Raw genomic sequence first — 21965 nt, forward strand, 5'->3', positions numbered from 1 at the left:
ACTATTAATATAGTTGAGATAATGTCTTTCATTTGGAAGCTTGTCTAACTCTGTTACACAGTTGGTCCAATAAAAGATATCACCCTAAGAAATCCTTGCCTCTTCCGTAGTTTCTGGGCCATCCTGGCTACAACATCACTCTTGCACTACCAAAACTACTAAGGACTTCTTAAACATTTTTTGTTGTAATGTAAAGGACATCAAACAAATATTTATTATGTGATTGATTTTGCCCTATGCTGCAAGTTCCCTTTTTTTTCTCATAATAGTAAAATTGTCGTCTTTGTCCTGACTTTCTCCATATTTTCGCATTATGATCAATCAGCCTTAAGGATGATTTACAAAGCTGCAGGTTCAAAAATATATTGCTGCAATGTTCAAACTACTGTAGGATGATAATCTCAAAGGAGTTCACGTGAGTTGGCGCTCATCTCCCATTTCAGTGAAAGATGAGTGCCTAAGTCTCTTGAGTTCTTCTGAATTTCCCAGCTACATAATACAAAACGGTGAGCTTGAAAATTTAGTTTCAGAACCATCTGCTTTCCTTATTCTACTTAGCTGTTCTGATCTTCTAACTAGACCTGGTTTTGAAACGCACAGGAATTTTGCTGCCTGTTACTCTGCACATGTCCTCTTTTGACCCTATCTCAAGCTATTAGTTGCTATGCTCATTCCTGGTTGTCGCAAATTATGGGCTTTAAGATTCAGAAGTGCTCATAATTTAACGTGCATTTTGAACGTGCGTGCTTAGTTCATGGAAAAGCATTTCACATGAGGCCGATGAAAGGAAAAAAGAACAAATAGCGAAATACATACCTTTGTCAGAGTGGGATGCGTCAATCCCCACATCCTGCAGGAGCAGTTCAGTGCCTTCTACCCACGAGAGTAAACCGTTCAGAATTGCAATTACTGGTGTGTGGACCCACAAGACGGACGTGTCGATGCTCAGCTCTTGAAGTTTACAAATCTCTGATTTCAAGCTATGGCTGCAGTAGGAGGTTTTTAAAAAAGCCTGAAAAAGAACTAATGATAAACCATCCAGACTTTATGGTCATTTGGGTCTTAAAACAACAGATAAAACACTGAACCGTTTATCGCAAGATACACTACATTACTGCTCTCAAAATCATGCTCTCTTTTAGGACTACTTTTTGCAACAGCTATCAGGAAAGTGGGTTTTTTGTTTTGGTTTTTTTTTTGTTTTTGTTTTTTAGAGAATATAATGCTATTTTCCTCGCTCCATTGGGTACTGAATATGCCCTGTGTCGCAGAGCACCGGGGTGCCCTGCTCTTAGAGGGGCAGAAACTGCCAGAGGAAAAGCTGTGGCAGTGCATAGGGAGCCCTAGCAGTGATTAGGGAGCACAGCTGTGGGTTGCCGGGGCAACTAATGAGTCAGCTGGCCGGAAGGGGCAGGGCCTGGCTCTTATAAAGCCCAGGGCTGAGGCTAGGCTGGCACTTCCCTGCCAGTAGCCAGAGAGGCAGGAGCTTCCTCAGCCATGGTGCAAGAAGCAGTGAGAATTGCAAGTACTGCTTGAGCAGAGTTACAGAAGGCAGCTTGGGAGGCTTGAGCCGTGGTGTTAAGTTATAGCCAGGCGGCTTCAATTTCTGTTACAGCCTAGGGGCTCGTGATTTTGCTTTGGCGTTGTTATTTATTACACCGGTGGTTTGGGTGAGGCTGTAGGGGTTGGAGGAGGCCTCACTGGGGACTCACAACAGAGGGTGAGGACCCCAGAGCCCGAGTGGGCGCAGCATACTCATAGGGACCCACAGTGGTGTGGGGGCCCTAGCGCCAGTGAGGGCGCAGTGTACTCAGGGGGAACCCACAGTGACGTGTGGACCCCGGTGCCAGTGAGGGCGCAGCTTACGGGGTGCTTGGACCCCAGCCCCAAAGAGGGGGCACTTTGGAGAAGCCCCAGTGCGGGCGTAGCGAGCCCTAGAGAGGGGCAACTTTGAGAAGCCCAAGTTGGGCACAACAAGCCCCACGAAGGGGCAGCCTTTTTAAGAAGCCCCGTACGGGCGTAACAAGCCCCAGAGCGGGGCAACTATTGAGAAGCCCCAGTGCGGGCATGATGGCCCCAGGAAGGGGGCAATATCTTAGAAGCCCAAGTGTGGGTACGACGAGCCCCAGGGAGGGGGCATTATTGAGAAGGCCCCGAGAGAGGGCGACAGCATGGAGAAGCCCAGTGCGGGCGTGACGAGCCCCAGGAAGGGGGCAATACTTTAGAAGCCCAGGTGTGGGCACGGAAAGCCCCAAGGAAGGGGGCGGCATTTTAGAAGCCTGAGCGTGGGCGCAGAGAGAGCCCCAGAAACGAGGGCATTATCGAGAAGCCCCAGGAAGGGCATAGCAGGCCCCAGGAGGGGCACTATTGAAAAGGCCCAGACAAGGGGCAACAGCGTGGAGAAGGCCCCGAGAGAGGGCGACGGCACAGCGAAGGCCCGGAGTGGGCAAGGAGAGCCCCAGGAAGGGGCGTCAGCGTACAGAGAGAGACAAACCAATGTCTATCCCATCTGCGAGGCTTGGGGCGTGGTATCGGGGGTGGTTGGAGCCACACGTAGCCCATAAGGCTAGGGTGCCCCAAGGCCCATTTGTGCTGGACAAGACCCACGAGGGGTCCAGGAGTCTACGTGTCCAAGAGGGCATAAGGCAGCCTCCCAACTTAACTTAAGATCAAAAACATGGCGGGTGAGAGTAGAGGGTGCCCTTGGGCCAACCTGACACGGAGAGGGGGCCTCAAGGAGATCACGGCCCTCTTGCAGGACCCCGCCGTGACACCCTGTTTTATCTGCAGTATCCCTATACTGTCATGGTCACATCCATTGAGTTCTGCACTCAACAGGGTTTAGCCCCCTATTTCAGAGGGGGTTTTTAAAACTCCCTGAGTGGGGACCTGCCTACTGCTCTATGGTACAATGTATTTCTATTTTCGGCACAAATTATCCCTATTAGTTCATAGCAGCCTTAAATATAAACTTCTTCCCAGGAGGACTTTTCTAACTCTAGTAAAACCAAATCAGATCTGTGTAACAGTAGGAAGTAACGTACAGCACCTACTCAGGAAAAGGATTGGGCCAAATCATCATTTTAAAAAATTCTGAAACAGCAAAATGTTTAGTTTTTTCCCACCCCAGGCCCCAGAAATGTTACAGGGGTCAAATTAAAAAGAACTTATATCCTTAGGAGTTTTGTATCTAGTACTGGAGGTTAATGGGAGTTTAGTGCCCAAATCCCTTGAGCTGTGAAAACTCCTGCCCACAATTCCTATAAGTCCCTTTTCCTCTGGTTTCAATAAATGACATTTTACTGAGCAGTCTGACTAGCTAACAGCAAAGCTTCTTCTGCTGAAATGGATGCTGAATATTACTAGTCTCATAACTTGATGAAGCACTAAAAGAAACCAACGTGGCATATTAAAAGAATAAAGCAAAAGTTGCCCTTGTTTTATAGACCTGCACAAGACTTTTGTATTCACATATAAATGACTCGTCAGAAACTAATTTGTCCTTATACATGCCATTGTCATAACTGCAGGCACAGATTTTGTTGAGTGCAATTCTAAAAATCTGGAACAAACTATTTTCAGTTCACTTTGAAGAAACATATAAGTTGCATTCGTGCTTTGATCTTGGATTTTACTTCAGTGCAATGACTACAAATTTAGTTTTAGTGCTCAGGTCCCTGCCACTTGTTTTTAGCAAAGGCCTAAGGACTGAACATGAACGATTTTACACGTAAAATGCAGCTTTATGGCAATTTTCTCCTGCCAAAAAAACAAAAAACAAACCCTGAAATGCTCGCTCTCTTATATGGTTTATAAAAGGGAGGTCTGCACTTGCACTAAAAAAATCAGTTTTGAAAATAACTTTTGTACCAACTCAGGACGAAAAGCCAAATCCTCATCAATTTTTGCATGAGTGAAATTCTGCAGTATTTCACTCTGGAAACACTGCAGGAATGTCTCATTGCTTCTGAAATAAAATAATCTCCTTTGACCGCCCCCGGGAACCTTAAAGCCTTAGGAATCCAACTTCCGTGGCAGCACAGCAAGTGATCTGGGGAGCTGGAAGCCCTGGGAGGTAGGAGATCTTGGACTCTCAGGGTCTCTTGCAGGCCAGTCAGGATCTTGGAAGCCTTCAAAGTCATAGCTCCACAGCAGCCCACCGAGGGGGAGTCCTGATCCCTAGGCTTCCTGCAAGATAAGCTACCAAGGAGAGATCCAGGCTGACAGAATATTTCATTTTCAATAAAATCATTTTTTGCTGAAGATAAATTTCCAAACAATTCTAGCAGCGAAGCATTGCCATTTGTAGAGTGGCAGTTTATCGCCTCCATGTGATGTGCCAGCGGATCTCTGCTCTGATTAAACCTCTAAATTAAATCTGTCTTCAGGACAATAAAGTGCAATATATCAGCTAACATCCAGTTTACAAAAGACACTTAAACAAGTGACCTGGATTTCTTCCAAAGATTTCTTTAACACATCAGCGCTTGCGTGTTGAGCGTCCTTGGAGCGCATTTCCTCGTCTAATACTTTCTCCTTTACACGAACCTCCTCAAAAATCTGCTTTATCTTCTCGACTAACTGTCAAAAGCATATGAAGGGAGATACAGAAATAAGTACATTAACAAAAAAGACATGCCCTTTTTTTCATTTGAAAGTCTTAATATATAACAGCTTAGTTTTTTTACAAATTTCCCAAGTCAGCAAAAAAAAAAAGGCTGTAGTATGTATGGTAGCTTGGTGCTTCGCCAAATTATTTAATTATTGTGACTAGGCATAAAGAGTATCCCACCTTCAATGGGCCAATTTAAAAAAAAAAAAAAAAAAAAGCTGCGCAAAGTATATTGGTGCAATCTAAAATTTGGAGGCAAGAAAGAATCATATTTCCTCTTAAATTTAGTAATGTTACCTACTGTTGCTTGCAGCTAAAAAGGTCAGATTATCCTCAACCTATTGATTACTGCTGTTATAAAAATGTCTGATCAACCAATTTACCCATACAGTCCTCACCATTTCTATCCCTCCTCCTCCCTGTTCCAAAATCACCCTATCATATGTTTAAAGACATCTTAGCGCTACGCTCGTGAGCCTCCTTCGAACCAGGTGCATTTTGTTACCCGGTAGGAGTTGTTTGCTGCGCACGGTCTGCACGGAGACAAGCCTCTGCAGCCCGGACAGGGGCAGCGTCGTTACAGATTCACTTGAATTTTCAAATGACCAAAGGAATCTGTGTAATTAAGAACATGGCCCAGCAACAAAAGCTGTGTAAACAAACCAAAATGTTCTTCCCCTAAGTGTGAGAGAGGTCAGTGAATTGATACTAATTTTCATCCCAATTAACCTGTTGATCTGTCACTGTCTTCTCTGCAGTGTCTTCTGCCGAGTACACGGTTCCAATCATTTGGCTTCTGAAAGACTTCAGCTGAAACAGAAATGAATAAAGCCAAGACAATCACTGGCGGATAGAATTTCTGTTGCATCTATTTGCCTAGTCTTCACTAGCCCGGAAAAAATCAATTAAGAGGGGACATCAGCTTAATTATTTTGTTTTATTAAAACCCTCTATAATTATAGTGGGCAGCAGCATTGAAAAAGAACAGTAATTATCAATTAATTTGGAGATCTTAGGCCTACGATCGTTGATCTTGAAGCCCCTTGTGTGCTTTTGCTATTGCATCGGGATGCAAAATAAGCTCACAATCAATTTGCTACCAGAACGGTCCACAACAAGAACTACTGTTAAACTGCTGGTTTACACCATGCTGATAGCATAGCAGTATAATTAATAATATCAGGCATGTTGTCTACTCAGGGAAAGGGTATAATCTGCACTAAGGCTCTCAGGAGACTGTCAAATCCATGTCAGCCACATAACAGTGATTCCCCAGAAGCTCATGCCATCTTTCTAAGTACAGTGTGTCAGACAGAATGGGATGAAGGAGTGTACAGACAATCTCAAGCAACACCACTGCAAAAAGAACCCCACAGTAATATCCTAAATAAAGAGAGCTAACCTACAAAAGAGACGAAAGTGTTTAATTACATGGCAGCAAAAGAGAAGCAAAAGGAATTATTAAGGGACTTGGACAATTGTGATCCAGATCTGCTCCCACTGAGATCAGTGAGGGTTTTGACGTTAATTTTACAGCAAGCAGTTTTGGGACATCAATGCCGGAGGTGGTAAAGGTCAAGTGCTAGAATGGGATTGAAGGAGAGTCTTGCTAACCCTCCAGCACCAAACTGAAAAGAAGATCCAGCTGATTCCCCTGAGTTACTTCTCAAGATACCCCTGGAGTACTTGCCGTCAGAAATGACAACCCTGAAGGTGGTACAGATGTTCCTGAAGAACAAAGGTACCAGATTGCACCAAGCGTCAGGTATTTTAAATTGTTTCCCAGTTCTTTTGCAAGGTCTTGCTTAGGTCGCATTTTAAATGCCACAAGCTGGTCATATTGCTAGACAGTTGCTGGCGCAGCTACTCTGGGCGTGATTCTCAAATACCTCCTACCTTTAGTGAAGCAGTTAAACCAACCCAAGCTTTTGAAAATGCTACCCCCACTGTGTATTTTCAGCAGCAAATTGCAAACATTTCCAGCTAAATCAGCTCAATGTAACCTTAGCTAACTGATAGTGGTGTCTCTTGGGGCTTATGTCCCTGAGACAAAAGTTTTATCTTTTGTGGAAGCTCTTGTTAAAACACTGGCAGGATTTCACTGAGAAGTAGCTACTGCCAATGGCTTGCAATTAACCCTTTCCAAATGAAGTGGATTATTAACACAGCTCTCTTTCAAATTAACCCGAGAGCAGTTTCTCAGCCCAGTGTCAGCTAGATTTACATTGCTAAGAATATTGCTAGCTGAACTGTGCTACAGGTTAATGAAGAAGATGGGCACGAGGCAATTGCTTTGAGTATTTTGGACAGGTATAATAACACTTGTGAGACGCATAACATCTGCATCCATGTGGAACAGAGGGAAACTGCCAAAACCCACCAGCAACAACTATATTTAAAGAGGGTCATAATTAATATAGTCCTGTAAGGACAGGGCCTTAAACCAGGAAATTAAACGCTGAAAGGATTTGCAATTGCACTAAAACAGACGTTTATGAAATTAAAAGTACTTTGCAAAAGGGCTTGTTCTTCACCGAGTAGATTCAGTCAGTAACTGTGGGACAGGGATACAGGGTGCTGGGCAGGATAATAGAAAATTGAAACATGTGTTTGTACATCATATAAACTTTAGCCAGCTATAAAAGAAACATAGGAATGGACTCTTGTAGCCACAATGCCCAGAACTGGAATTAAAATGAATGCGTCAGCCACAACGTTCTCTGCTCGGTTTTACACATTTCTTTTCCAGCGTTCCAGGTTTGGCTGGCTTTCATGCCTGGTACAAATAACATTTTTCTATATAAATGCTACTGCCAACTGCACCGTCGACTGCAGAGTGAGCATATTTCTTTTCTGTAACCTCTACCTGAGCTTTCGCTTGCTCCAAATCACCTTTAACTAGGCGCTCTCTGCGACCCATCTCTTTTAATTGGAGAGATTTCCTTTCACACTCTTCCTTCAGCTCCTCTTCAGCCTAAAACAACGAAATCATTTGAATATCAAAGTAACATCACAGAACAGTGCTCTCAGCAGTTCTGTCACAATTACGTACAGAAGCCTTTTTAAAATAGCATAACCCATAGATAGCTTTGCAATACCGTGTTAGGCCATGCAATACCATGTTGGGCTATGCAATGTTATCTCCTTTTTAAAATATGCAGGCCTTGGACATATCAGCTATTTTTCTTCCTAGCTGTAAGTAACTGGTAGCTAATCAGCATCATACTTCTAGCCACATTCCCTACATTATCTAAGTCTCTGGCTCAAGAGTTATTTGGGTCTCTTTTGCACAAGATAAAATGCTACCAAATAAGCCTTATTCTGAAGTCAGTCTATAAACACAAGATCCCTGTAGGCTCTTTCACTTGCTAGTAATTTAGACAACTCTTCCGATTTTCACCAGTATCAATATGCCTTACAGAAATTAAAAGAACATGTCTAATTTTCCATGCACGTGCAACATTGCAGCCAAGATGTGTGTGTCAGTACATGGCTGCCCTCTACTGAATGTAACCCAGCCTGTTCAACTACCAGTTGGTCTGTGATTATATAGCTGTTGGCCAGCAAATAGCATTAGTTTTCTATTACTATAGTCAAATAAGAGAGAGTCTCCTTTAGTTTGAATTAGTATTTCTCAACTGAGACATTACAGCTCCTTAGGATACCATGAGATTCTCTTCAGGGGTCGTGGCGTGCCACACCATACGAATGCTGTTAGGTGTGCAAGCACCTACCCGTGATTCACAAGAGAAACCCAGAGATTTTAAATAGGAATCCATATTGTGAAGAATATTTGTGAATTGTTGTGGTCTTCCTGAGTTCTTTGCAACAGCAGCGTTGCTCTATTGTTTTTCCCTAGGCAGCAAATGAGTGAAAATTAAGAGCTGCAAAACTCTAGACCTCTTGGTTTTATCAGACCAACTAAGAAATTGCAAAGAAAGATAATTTTTTTGCAATCTTTTGGGCATACGCACGCTTCTTCAGGCTGAGGACAGATCTTTAGTCTACGCACAGCCCAAGATGATAAAAATCCTCATAGGTAGAAAATAAGCTGCATTTTTGCACAAGGGGATTTTGAGGCTGGAAGTCTGTTCCCGTAGGTCTGTGAGTCTTTTGTGCGAGCTGCTCCTTGATGTACAGATAAGGCTTTCAGACCCAAGGGAACGGACTTCCAGCCTCAAAATTCACCTGTGCAAAATGAAGTTTATTTTCTACCTATGAGGAGTTTTACCACCTCGGATTTGTCCTCAGCCTGAAGAAACATGTGAGTGCTTGAAAGCTTGCAAAGAAGGATATTTTATTTTTTTTGTGATTTCTTAGTTGGTCTAATAAAAGGTATCATCTCTGAACCAACAGTTCTAGAGTTTTTTTGCATTTCTTTTTGTCTCAGACCGACATGGTTACCAAATACATCCCTAAAACTAAGAGCCGGCATTTTCCAAAGGGTGCTCCCCAAGTCTAATGAGGAGCGTCTCGAGTCTAAAAGGTTGAGAAGCACTGGTTTAGATGATAGCAGTTTATTTTACTGGTACTACAGGCTATGTATTTGGTCTCACTGGCACCTGGTTAGCCAGTGAGTCTCCGAATGCTAATCTTTTCAGGATTGTATGTTAGAGGACGGCAAGCGGAAGGAAAAGTTACCTTTGCTTTTTCTGCAAGCCTATTTTTTAAGACTTCCTCTTCCGTGCAGCATTTCTGTATTTCTCCCTGAAGCCCCTTCACTTGAAACTCAAGCTCTCCAATGCGCTGCAGAAGCCCCGATAAAATACAATTAGCTATACAAAATAAGTCAGCCAGTTTAGATCGACTGCATTTCAATGATAGCTTCATTACATTAGCTTCAAGGTTTTCTTTGTTTTAACTAAATGAGTTAAAACAGTTATTACCAACCCTAAAACATTCGCTACTAAAAAAAAAATAAAATTCATTTCCCCTATGTATCAACTTAAAGATACTGGATTTATGGAGCTGGGTAGAAATAATCATGAGTTGGTTTGGGAAGCTAATTGGTAACACTGCACTTAAGAACAAGGCAGGTAGGTTCCTTGTTTCATTTTCCACTAGATGAAGTTTACAACCTTTACAGTGATTTCCACTTACAGTTTAAATCCTATTTCAAACTAAATGCCATTGCACTTAGTGGCCATGAAAATATTTCCTGGAGTCAACATTTCTTCAGATCTGCTACACAGTTAGGTCCCTTTCTATTACAAGAACTGGATTAAGAATCATTGTTTTAAAAATGTCTAGTTTAGCACTCTCTGGGGACATCTGGTTTCCACTGCTTGCTTTCCTGTGACTAAAACAATCCAAGCAACTAAAAACTAAGAAAACTAACTCACATTTTGGTACGTAATAACTTCCCTCTCTCCGAATTCACGCTTCATTTCCTCTTTAATCCTAGAACACTAGAATGAATAGCAACCAAGGAAAAAATGATCAAGCAAGCAAGATACTAACAGTTGTGTATTTTGCTGAGCACATACCACAAGAGCATGGCACTACCATAAGATCCCCTTCCCACAGGATGCAAAGTGCCCTCAATTCACAATAAAAGCAATGACAGTAGCACTGTGAAGGATTGGGCCTTTATAACTCTATGTCAGGGCTTAAAAAAGAAAAGCAAAACAGATAATTAGCAGAAAACCAAGCTGCACAAGACAGATCCCCTGTGTCTAAGCAAACGGGGTGGGTAAAGAAAATGCAGATACAAGGAAGAAAGGACTAGAAGAATTCTTTAGAGATAACCTGAGCCCGCATTCAACAGATATTTTAAAACAATTATATTGCATAATATGTCTATGCTCTGGGAGAAGCCATCTAGAGAAATCACTTGTATCCATAAAGGTGGGGGTAGTTGAGAGCCAAATTCTGATTGCCGTGTGTGTGTGTGTAGGCACGCTCCGGAAAGCCCAGAGGCACAGTATAAAAGCACTCGGTGAACAGGTTTTATGCCCTGATTCTTCCTAAATTCCTGAAGCGGCATCTTGATGAGCTCTGCACAGGAGGGATGTGCTGCAATGCAAATATAGGCAAAGACAAGATGCTTTCTGCGTGTAAGCATCTGCCTCTTGACCTGATAAAGGAAACGGTCTGCTCTGTCCCTCTCCCCACTACTAAGACGCAGCTAGGTGAGAAGGAGAAGGCTGAAGTGTCGTAGGCCTTCCAGTGCATCCATTCTGCAATCTTTCTTTTTCCAACGTCCCTAGGGCTTTCCCCAGTCGCCTCTCTCTCAGAAGTAATCTCACTGGCATCAAGGGCCTGGCTTCTTGCATGGGTAAGGACTGCAAGCCCAGGCCTCCGATACCACTAGCTAGTGTTGGATATGTGCAGGTGACTCTGTGCAAGGTGAAAGATCCTTGCAGGTCTTCTACAGCGCTACCACGGATCTAGCTGGAGTACAGATTGCGGAGAGCGGGTGCTGAGAAATACCGAGCGTCTCCTGCAAACTGTGAAGTTCCATCAACTCCCACAGACTTCACAATGTACAGAAGCGCTGCAGATTTTCGGCGAGGGAACTGCATCCACACTGAGTCACACGGAGAACTCAGAGCCCTGCTATTTTAAGAACGTAGCTGTTTTTTTCACTAAACCCCGCAGTTACAGGTCTCTCAAACCATCCACCTTAAAAAATCGAAGACGCTGATCCAAAACCCAAAGGAAAAGAAGAGCAAATGTATTAATTTAGTTAAAGGCAAATAGGTTCGGTTACTTATTACCTAGTGGTAATTCATGGTTACAGCTGCCTGCTCTTTAGGAATTCTCCCACCGTGCCCTGTGAAACTCTGGAAATCCCAGCCTTTCACACCCTTAACAGGACACTGTGGCTCATGTACCATTCGTTGAGCACTCTCCTCTTGAACATAACCTTGCATAATTGCACCTGCACTGTGCTCCGGTAAAGCCTGGGAGGTGTTAAGGGAGAACGATCTGCAATGAAGGATATGCGAGAGCGTGAGCAAGAAAGCTGTGAACGTTTCTTGGATCCAGTATGTGTTGCTGGGTTTTTTTCTATTCAGGTCTTCTTCACAGTCCACCCCCCCCCCCCTTTCTGTTTGAACTACAAAACAGTTAAAATATTCAGGAACACTCCTTGGCCAAAAGCAATTAATAGTTCTTCACTTTGAGACTGTTCTACAGATGACGTGGTTTTGCAAGAGATGTGAGTAGAGCGAAAGGTAACGGCTTTGCTGACATAGAAAAGGGGGAATGTTTCGGCAGTTTTCTTGAAGAACATATTAAGATGATCGTGGATGATGATTGGATTCGGCTGCGGGACACAGCAGTTTGATTGTATTTCAACAGTTTATGCCTACACGTTTGGAAATAATTTAATGTGAGCACTCTCATTATGGATGATGATACATATAAAATCAATTCCTGAGGAGCACCCGGGACCAGAAAGGGATGGAAACCGGCAGCTCTGTAAGAGCAGAAGCCATAGAAAGACTATGCAGCATGCCAGCTCTACAAATGGACCTACGTATCTGGCCCTCACCATCACATTCCCATTGACTTCCAGTTGACGTGGATCAGGCTCTGCATCTCAGAGGGGAAAAAGAAAATCACTAAGAGAAAGCTGTTTGAAACTCTGGTTTTCCAAAGCTCAAAAGCCGGGCCCAGGAGTTGAATAGATGTCAAATGCAGGGCTCCGAGAGAAGAAGAATGGTTCTTACTGGGAGAATATCTGTGCAGTTGCCCTCTCAGGAGATGTCAGGTGCCAGGTGATGACGGTGAAGCAGCAATAGCAGCTTTGTGAGACCACGCTGTAACAGCAGCCACACGACTTCTCCCAGTGGCATCCAGGAGGACAAAAGAAAAAGTAGGGGCTCTGGCGTGCCAAAGCCCACGCTCCAAGAATTGGCCCGTGTCCCCCCACCAGATAATCACATCCGCTTCAGACAAAGAAATGGATCTGGCTTTCACTCCCACCTAGGCAGGAACACAAACATGTGCTCACATGTACGCAGTCAGTTCTGCTCCCTTTCCTTCCCTTTGATTTCTGGCTAAAGTGCCTGGCCTGGCTGGAGAAATGCCATACTTCATGGGCGGCTGGAGTGAGCTCAAAGCTTTCATGTCCAGCTCCACACACGCAGAAAGCCTGCCGGTGAGCAGTTGGTTTGCTCTTTGGCAAATACGCATGGCACTGGGCAGCCCTGTGGCCCTTCCCTAGGATGCCAGAGAGAGGTGACTATCTGTCTCAGTCTGATGTTAAGCAGACAGCAAGGCAGGGTGGGGGGGACCTCAGAGACAAAGTGGCTCAGAGAGGCATAAGCTTTTGTAGGCAATGTCCTATTTTGCCAGGATGCTAGAAACAGTGATAGCAGCCACAGCTCCTGGAGAGCCCCCCAAATACTCAAGTTGGCACCACCGACTCTACAAATGAGCACGGCTACAAACAAGCAGCAAAGCAGGAGGCAGAGAGAGGAAGAAAAATATAGGTGCCAGCTAAATAAAAGTGTAAACCCAGCCTCAAGCCACAAATCGGCCCAATCTAAATACTGAGTGTGTTTGCTAATCAAGAGAAGAAAGGAAGGAAGCTATCATGGTGCTATTAATATACTCTGTTGAACACCCCCAAATACCAGCTGCAGAATCATTTCAACCTGGCATTGCACAGTTTGTGCAGAGGGAGTCTTAGCACCGGTGAAGTAAACAGCTGGGTGTCAAATAAGTAGAATTCACCAAATTCAAAAGCTCAGGGAACACAGCCTAACCGAGACACTCTGAATGAACCACTTGCTCCTTCATGAAAGGTGGTAGTTATAGGTGTAACAGGTCATTAGCAGGGCTTTCTGGCCCAAGTTAATACATTAGGATTTGGCACGTTTTCATTAGATATGCAGTTTTTTAAATGATCCTGGAGCAGCTTCCTGGAGTGCTTCACTGTAGCATCCATTAGCATAGTCCTCTGCTGGTGCAGACAAGTCTATAAAGTCCTATAGCTTGGCATTTTTACCAGGCTTGCAATAATGGAGCATACATTTAGCAGGAAACTTAGTGCTATTCAGTGGAATTCATCTTGAAGAGCAGGAGGGGGTTCAAAGCGCCAGAAGCAGACAAAAATCCTGAATCACCTCGATATGAACAGCATGAAATCTGAGATTAATACAGAAACTGAATAGAGTAGATTGAAGAGTCGCATTATATGATGAGTATATATCTTATTTAGTTAGTCTGTGCATATATACATCTTACGTAGCCAGTCTATGGATGTGGTCGGACCCAGAGGGTGGTAGTTGCCGGAAGTCAATCGTCATGGTGCCCTGTGACCAGTGGGGTCCCCCAAGGCTCTGTCCTTGGACCCATACTGTTCAACATCTTCATTAACGATGTGGACATTGGTATCAGAAGAGGACTGGCCAAGTTCATTGATGATACCAAACTCTGGGGTAAAGCATCCACACCTGAGGATGGGAGGGTGATCCAGGCTGATCTTGACAGGCTCAGGAAATGGGCGGACGAGAACCTGATGGTGTTTAACACTGAAAACTGCAAGTTTCACCACCTTGGGAGGAAAAACCTGCAGCATGCTTACAGGCTCGGCAGTGCACTACAGATGAAAGGGACTTGGGGGTCATCATTGACCGCAAGATGAACATGAGCCTTCAATGTGATGCTGTAGCTAGTAAAGCGACCAAAACGCTGGCTTGTGTCCATAGATGCTTCTCAAGCAAATCCCGGGACGTCATTCTCCCGTTGTACTCAGTCTTGGTGAGGCTGCAGCTGGAGTACTGCATCCAGTTTTGGGCTCCACAATTCAAAAAGGATGTGGAGAAAGCTTAAGAGAGTGCAGAGGAGAGCCATGCACATGATCAGAGGTCAGGACAACAGACCTTATGAAGAAAGGCTGAGAGCCATGGGACTCTTCAGCCTGGAGAAGCGCAGGCTCAGGGGAGAACTGATAGCCACCTGTAAGTTATCAGGGGTGCTCACCAGGATCTGGGGGAACGTCTGTTCACCAGAGCACCCCGAGGGGTGACAAGATCAAATGGTTCTAAACTCCTCCAAGACTGTTTCAGGCTGGACACAAGGAAGAACTTCTTTACTGTCCGAGCTTCCAAGGTCTGGAATAGGCTGCTGCCGGAGGTGGTTCAAGCGCCTACATTGAACACCTTCAAGAAAAATTTGGATGTTTATCTTGTTGGGATCCTGTGACCCCAGCTGACTTCCTGCCCCAGGGGCAGGGTGCTAGACTGGTCCCTTCCAGCCCAAATGTCTATGAAATCTATAGAGATGGATACTACAATGCCTTTTGGGAATAAAAATCTCCCTGACTCTTCACTTCTTGTCCGGTACTGAAATATTCTACAAATCCAGAAACTAGAGGTACTGGGCCAAATCTGTCCCTGGTATTAGTCTGCTAAAATCTATTAAGCACATTTCATTTACATGCTTTCCTAAACCCTTTGCAAGACGGTAAGTAAAAGAGTACATAAGTATGAGCGTTAACCTTGGCAGAAACAAGTGCAAGCTGATTATCCTTCTCCCTGTTTTCCTTCTTTAATTTATCTGCATCCAGTCTCAGTTGCAGTATTTTCTGCTGCTTTACAGAAATGTCTTTTTGCAAACTAGTCACCAGGCCTGTGAAGAACAGAATTTAGGTCAAAGAATGCTACAGCACCTTGGTTATGAAAACCCTTTAAGCACTGAAGGAGAAAATATGATTCACTGTATTTTAAAAATATCTGACTTAGAAAACATTCAGATTTAGAGTATAAATTCTGGGAGTGACGCAGTGTGGCTATTTTTCTCAGGGAATGCAGTGCTTTGGAGCATGCACCATAGTCAATAAGAATAACTCTCTTACAGCTCAGTTTTTCTTGAAAAATGATGCTTTGTTTTGAACCGTAGGACACTTGTCCCTGAGGGCCTGTGTCAGTAAATATTAAATATCCTGTTTACTTCTGGAAAACTAAGATGAAATGAAATGTTTCTGCTAACAGGAGCGTATTGCGAAATGCTGTTTAAAGAAAAACACCAAATAATTTGTGCAAACAGCCAAGCCCTTTTGATTGTTAAGTCACTGTATAAACACAGGCTGGAAAGTGGCCTATAGTCTTTAAAATCGGAGCCTGCTATAGATATCCAAAGCTTTGGACACTGACCTTCAGCAGCTGTACAAAAATAACAACAAGACGATTAGCCTCCTCCCAGTTTAATTTTTTTTAAATTTATCTGCATCCAATTATACTTGCAATTTTTTGTCCCTTTACAGCTCCCCCACCAAGTTCCACTAAACTCAATGGAGATAAAAACTGATTTAGGCAAGTTGGCAGTCTGGTTTTTGGTGACCAAATAATTTATTTCAAAAGAAAAAAAAAGAATGATAAAAAAAACTACCTGCCCCAACCAACACTACAGTTTAGGTCCTGTTGTTCCTTATTTCTACTCCACTATTTCACAGGTCAGAAAGGATTAGTAAGCCTTCAAGAAACACAAAAAGTACAAATAATTTGATAAGATCCAGATAGCCACTGAGAATCACTTCTCGCAGGAAAAGTTTGCAAGTATTGGATTTAAAAAAAAAATACTGTCCTTTATAAATTATATTTTGACCTTTGTTCTAAATGTTACTCTCCTGAAATGTCAGAGAAAATGTACCTGTGGTCAGAGTTTGCTCCTTCCTTAATTTCTCACCCTCTTTTTTCAAGTTCACAATTTCTCGATCTTTTTCCAAGAGAGAATGGCACAAGACTTGGCTGGAGCCTTTCTGAAGATTGCTTATCTACAAAATACGTCCAAATGAATTACTGGTCACTTTAAACAGGAAACGGCTGAACCAACCTAAGTCTTACAGACCTACCTCTGTATTAAATTTGAACCAAACTTTTTTTTTCCTGAGAGAGTCGAAACAGGATGACGAGCTTTTTGTTTGGCTTGTTCATGTATGCTCACATCTACTCTGCCCAGTTTGGATGGACCCAAAAGGAGAAGGGATGCATTAATATGAGACAATGTTCTTGCTACATTTCCAGATTAATGGGAGAAAGCAAGTAACAGAGTCTTTGCTTGAGAAGTTGCTCTCCCAAGATCTCCAGCCCAGTTCTTCAGGCCTGAGAGGGTTATAGTTTATATACATATATAAAAGCCTTACAGCTTATACACGCGTGCACACACACACGCATACACACACACACACACACAGCTTATGACAGTTTATATACACATATAAACAAGCCTGACAACTTATCCAAACTGAATTAAACTTCCAAACTGTTCACATCGAAAATCTAATGTAAAAAGCAGACCCAATCAATAATCCAGATAAGGAATGTATGGCTTGTATACTGGTGGAAAATTATAACAAAGTAACCTTCAAAGATATGTGGAGTTTAAAAGCTGTTAATATGTGCAGCTTTTATACAGAAAAACAGCTAAAAATGCTAAAAAAAAAAAAAGAAAATGTTTTATTACAAATAAAGATCAAGCATATTACTTAGCTATGTAGTTCTCCCTATCATGGTCTTAGAGACCATCAAAGAAAGGAAATATACATTTCCCACTGCTGAGATAACTGGCTTTTTGAGCCTAATTCAAAGGGGTTTATTAGGAAGTTGGAAGGAGGGAATTCACTGGTTTAGTAGCATTTGTGAGAAGGACAGCTGTATCCGCAAACATGTCCTTGCAACAGAAAAGAAAACCCAGCCACGGACAGCTTATGGAAAACAATCACTGATAGATGACACAAATACAATCCTACTTTGGATCCAGTTTTTAAAGTATTGCTCTTCTCTTGTTCTTTGCATATTTGCATATTTTAAAAGAGATGCTGTATATTTAAAAGCCAGTCTATAAAAGGATATTAAAAAGTAATCTCAGATAATACACATGCCCAGCCATCACACCAGTTTGCATGGCTTCGCAGTGATATTCTACAGAATCATAGAAATGAGGCTGGACGGGACCTCAGCAGGTCACATCTAGGCCAGCCCCCTGCTCAGAGCAGGACCAGCCTCACCTAGGTCATCCCAGCCAAGGCTTTGCGTAGCTGGGTCTTGAAAGCCTTCAAGGATGGAGACTCCACCACCTCTCTAGGTAACCTTCAAGTGCTTTACTACCGTCCCAGGGAGAGAGCCTTTCATAATATCCAACCTCAACTTCCCTTGCTGCAACTTGAGCCCATTGCTCCTTGTCCTGTCATCTGCCCCCTACTGAGAACAGTCCATCTCCATCCTCTTTGGATCCACCCCGCAGGTATCTGATATCCCACCTCGGTCTTCTCTTCTGCAGACTAAATCATCCCATTTCCCTCAGCCCCTCCTTACCAGTCATGTGTCCCAGGCCCCAAACTGTTTTTGCTGCCCTCCACTTGACTCTCTCCAATGTGTCCACATCCTTTCTGTAGTGGTGGGGTGGCCAAAACTGGACACAATACTCCAGATGTGGCCTCACCAGTGCCAAATAGAGGGGAAGAGTCACTTCCCTCGATCTGCTGGCTATGCTCCTACTAATGCACCCCAGTATGCCATTAGCCTTCTACACACCCAGGGTGCACTGTTGGTTCATATTCACCTTATTGTCCACTGTAACCCCCAGTTTTCCTATTTTAAAAAGTGTCTTCTCTATCCTGCATTCACATAAAAGACCCACACAAATAACTGGGGGAGCTAGCCATCTCCTTGTACAACAGAAACAACAGAAGTATTTATTCCCAGAGGGGTGTCCGTACACAAAGTAAGCAAACCGAAAGAAAAAAAAAATTCTTTGCTCTAATCTTTTGCAGGTCCAGCAGTAAGATGCTTCTTGCACCCGTGAACAAATATTTCTCATTGCTAAAGCAAACAGCAGAACTTCAGAGAGAAGTTTGAATCTTAAAACAAACAGACATCCCTTGAAGTGTTTAATACCTGCTCTTTCAAGGCTTTAATCTCTTCTGTTTTTGCTCCAATATCTTGCTCAAAGCTGAGTAGTTTCTGAGTAAACTCAACATCGTTCCTAGCAGCCTCCTGAGCCATCTTCTTTGTCATCACTGCAATTTCATCCTGAAGATTTGCTATCACTGTATCTTTATGTTTGGACTCGCTTTCAAGACCCACAAGACGACTGATTTCATTTTCCAGTTTTAGAATTGCTTCATCCTGAGGGCAGATTAAATTAGGACTATTACATACAGCTGACGATGCAATGCGGGACACGTTCCAAAAAAGGTTTTGAATTATTTTCACTAGAATTTACTGTAAATGTTCTGTCTACAAAATACTATGCCTGCGCTTTCTAGTACTATACAATATATCACATTTTCTCTCATACAGCATGCACTCTTCCCCCCCAAAATCAGTCCCCCCAAGACTAGGATGCATGTCTTAAGCAGGGAAGCTGACTTTTGGCCAAGGATTGGAAGCACCCTGGTGCAGCAGCTGTAATATCACTGTTCAAGTAGCTGAGGGAGTCAATTGTCATAATGGCTCACCACTCTTCACTCGAGGCATTCACAATCATCTCTCCTAGGGCAATTTTGCTATCTGCCAGCTGCTCCTGGTCTCTCCCAGTTTCACAGCCTCTTTAACTGTTTAACACAGCCTCTTCAGCTCTTTTCAGAATTATAGATCCACCCATGGTGAACCACTCTCCAGCAGTATCTAGGGATTCAGCTTTAAGTTATGCTAGAAAGGGAAGGCGATTCAGCTGAAGTTAGGCTTTGTCCCTGCTCTATGCAAACACGACTCTGGAAAAATCATTTCTTTTCACTCTGTCTTTCGAAAAGGAGGAGTAGCTTATATTTGGGGCTGTGTTGTATGTGAGAAAACATGGTGATATTAAATAACTTCAGTAATAATTGTCAGGTACTTGTATTAGATGCTCTACATATCCTCACTCTGAAATCCGCCAGCTCCAGGACAACTCCTTTCTTTATGTGAGCAGTCCATTTGAACTCAGTTACTGTGCCTTGATGTAAGTGAAGAAAACATCATCACCACCCATTTACACATACTATTTATATGGCATCTCTGCTTCCTTTACTTACCAACTCGTCCTGACACGTAATATGTTCCTGTCGAGATCGGCAGTGCTTCTAATTACCTACCACGCAGTTATGCTCGTGTGTTACCTTTTCCTGAAGAAGTAAATCCACGGTATTAATTCTTGAGAATGGAACTCCGCTTGCTCCAGCGTGACTGTTTCCTTGTACGCCTGTCAAAACTAATAATTAAAAAAGATGAAATTATAATAGGGATTTTTGGCCTTTACAATAACATAGAGTGAAGCTGTTCCAGGTATGATTAATTCATCTTTATCTATTTAGTTTATCTACAAGCTTTCTAAACTAACCATCATTTCCATATTTCTTAATTTTATCCAAGCCACCACAAAAAAGAAAACAAAAAAATACGTACTAAAACAACACTCATTGACAGAAACGCATGGCATCACCAGTGAAGAATAATATAGTTTTAAAATGTGAAAAATTTGCCAAGCTGAGGAGTAGGTATAATGACTGCAGGTTTTTCTGAACATGCGGCATTATTTAACTATGCATATCTCAGCTATAATGCAATGACATATGGGGTATGAACAACTATGACTATATTAACTATAACATTGTGATTTACAGCATATGGATCACTTTGGCCCTAATTCTGGTAAACATTTAAGCACAAGTTTCAATCCATCCCTATTCCTGAAAGCACTTACACATGTATTAACTAAGCAAGTATTTAAGTCCAATTAACTGCAGTAGAACTTAACTTTAAGTTATGCACGTGCTTAAGTGCAGTCTTCAATCACAGCCTTGATGTTGGGCTAACATAACTGCAGCACTTTAGTGTCTGCAACATTTAGGACCATTTCAATTTGGGGACTTGCCATTTTTCTAATTTTGCATATTACTGCATACAAAAAAACCCCAAGAAAAAGAAAAACCAACATCAGATTTATACCATGCTGTAGTGTAGGGGCCAGCAATCTTTTAGGAGCGGCAGGCCAAATTAGCACAGCTCGCTCCGAAGGTGAGCTGCCGCCCCTTTCCCTGCTGTGCTTTTGACCCGGTCAGCTCCTTCTCTGCCATTGAACTCATGTCACCGCTGATATCCTAGGTTTGCAGGTCAGATGCAATTGCTTAGTGAGTCAGGTCTAACTTGCAAGCCATTTTGCTGACCCCTGCAACAGTACATTAGAGATGCTACAAAATCCCTATTACAGAACAGAACAAAATCTTGCTGGCAGGTCGGTTTATGTTGGCCAACCTTAGTTAAAACTTTAGATTCAGCTTCTTCAGTTGTTGTTGGAATTACAAGTCCAGAAACCTGCTGTGGCTATGACTGTGACACTGTCTTGTTCCAAGGACAAAGGAAATATATGCAAGATATGACTCCATATTTAACTTTCTCAAAGTGAAAAGAACTGATAACCACAGATCAAAATGGGGTGGGAGGTAGTGGAAGGTTATTCCAACCAACAGATTATAGTTGTTGAGTGAATCACCAAAGAAAAATACTGCATGTAGTATAATTGTGCAAGTTCCACCCTCACATACAAAAGCCAGAGATAATTTCACACCAGGTAGCTGAGGCAATGAATGTTTCTCATTGCTAAAGCAAACAGCAGAACTGTACTATGGACCTATTTCAATACCCGCTGGAAACAATGCCAAGTCTTCTGCTGACTTCACAGGACACTAGGTCAGGTCTGCACGCTTAATTCACCTATCATTTATTAATATAAACCAACACATCTCCACTAAGGTTAGTAGAATTACATCCCCGAGAAACTGGTTTGAGAGAAGAATTGGTCCCAGTCCCAGACTCTATTTCAATTCTATTACCACCAGGGATAAAAGAAAAATATATCATTTTGTATGGAAGCCTTTGTCAGCTTTACTGTCATATAGAAGAGCTAATGAAAGCACAAGAAATACCTTGTCTGGCTGCCGGAGGCCTATTGAATGCATCCGGAGAGCAAGAAGATGTGATCATTCTGCCCCGAGCACTTACAGGCCGTTTTCTGACAGGCGGACAGGGTGCAGTGCCATTTGCTCCGTGCACACAAGTGTTGTGAACACCAGCTGATTGCTGAGATTGGAGGAAAGGAAGCTGAGAAGGACTGGTTGAAGGGGTATAAAGTTTTGTCTCCGCAACGAACTGTAGTTGCCCGGACCATGCTGTACGACGTTTCAGTGATGGATAGGACATCTACATGGGGCAAGAGAATGCAGTATTATACAGAGAGCAAAATAAAATACTGCAGAAGAATAATTCCAATCAACGTATTTTATGTTGCAATTTTCAACTTTGACTTTTGGTTTTCATCACGCTGCACCCACTCCTTGTAGCTTCCCCAAGTTGTTCTACAGCCTTGTCCGGTGTTAGCTAACCTAAATCATTGGGTCATCTGCCAAATTTGTCAGATCTTT

The 21965-nt window shown here is 42.9% G+C and overlaps 1 protein-coding gene across 7 annotated transcripts in view; it reads right to left on the reverse strand.

Annotated features, from left to right (window-relative positions):
• The window catches only part of FHAD1 (forkhead associated phosphopeptide binding domain 1), a 55797-nt gene that overhangs the window by 25245 nt on the left and 8587 nt on the right, over window positions 1-21965 (reverse strand). For 4 of the 7 annotated variants that reach the window (XM_059716327.1, XM_059716329.1, XM_059716326.1 and 1 more), the window contains exons 4-14: window positions 21471-21744; window positions 19665-19756; window positions 18463-18693; window positions 16217-16340; window positions 15066-15196; window positions 9955-10020; window positions 9254-9358; window positions 7479-7586; window positions 5342-5422; window positions 4450-4581; window positions 817-1012 (exon numbers count right to left, since the gene is read on the reverse strand). In XM_059716327.1, coding sequence (XP_059572310.1) covers window positions 817-1012; window positions 4450-4581; window positions 5342-5422; window positions 7479-7586; window positions 9254-9358; window positions 9955-10020; window positions 15066-15196; window positions 16217-16340; window positions 18463-18693; window positions 19665-19756; window positions 21471-21744 — 1540 coding nt within the window. The remainder of the gene's footprint in view (window positions 1-816; window positions 1013-4449; window positions 4582-5341; window positions 5423-7478; window positions 7587-9253; window positions 9359-9954; window positions 10021-15065; window positions 15197-16216; window positions 16341-18462; window positions 18694-19664; window positions 19757-21470; window positions 21745-21965) is intronic. The other 3 variants (XM_059716328.1, XM_059716330.1, XM_059716331.1) reach the window with 3 other exon arrangements.

The sequence above is a fragment of the Alligator mississippiensis genome, chromosome 13 (assembly GCF_030867095.1).
Source record: "Alligator mississippiensis isolate rAllMis1 chromosome 13, rAllMis1, whole genome shotgun sequence".
Lineage (NCBI taxonomy): Eukaryota > Metazoa > Chordata > Crocodylia > Alligatoridae > Alligator > Alligator mississippiensis.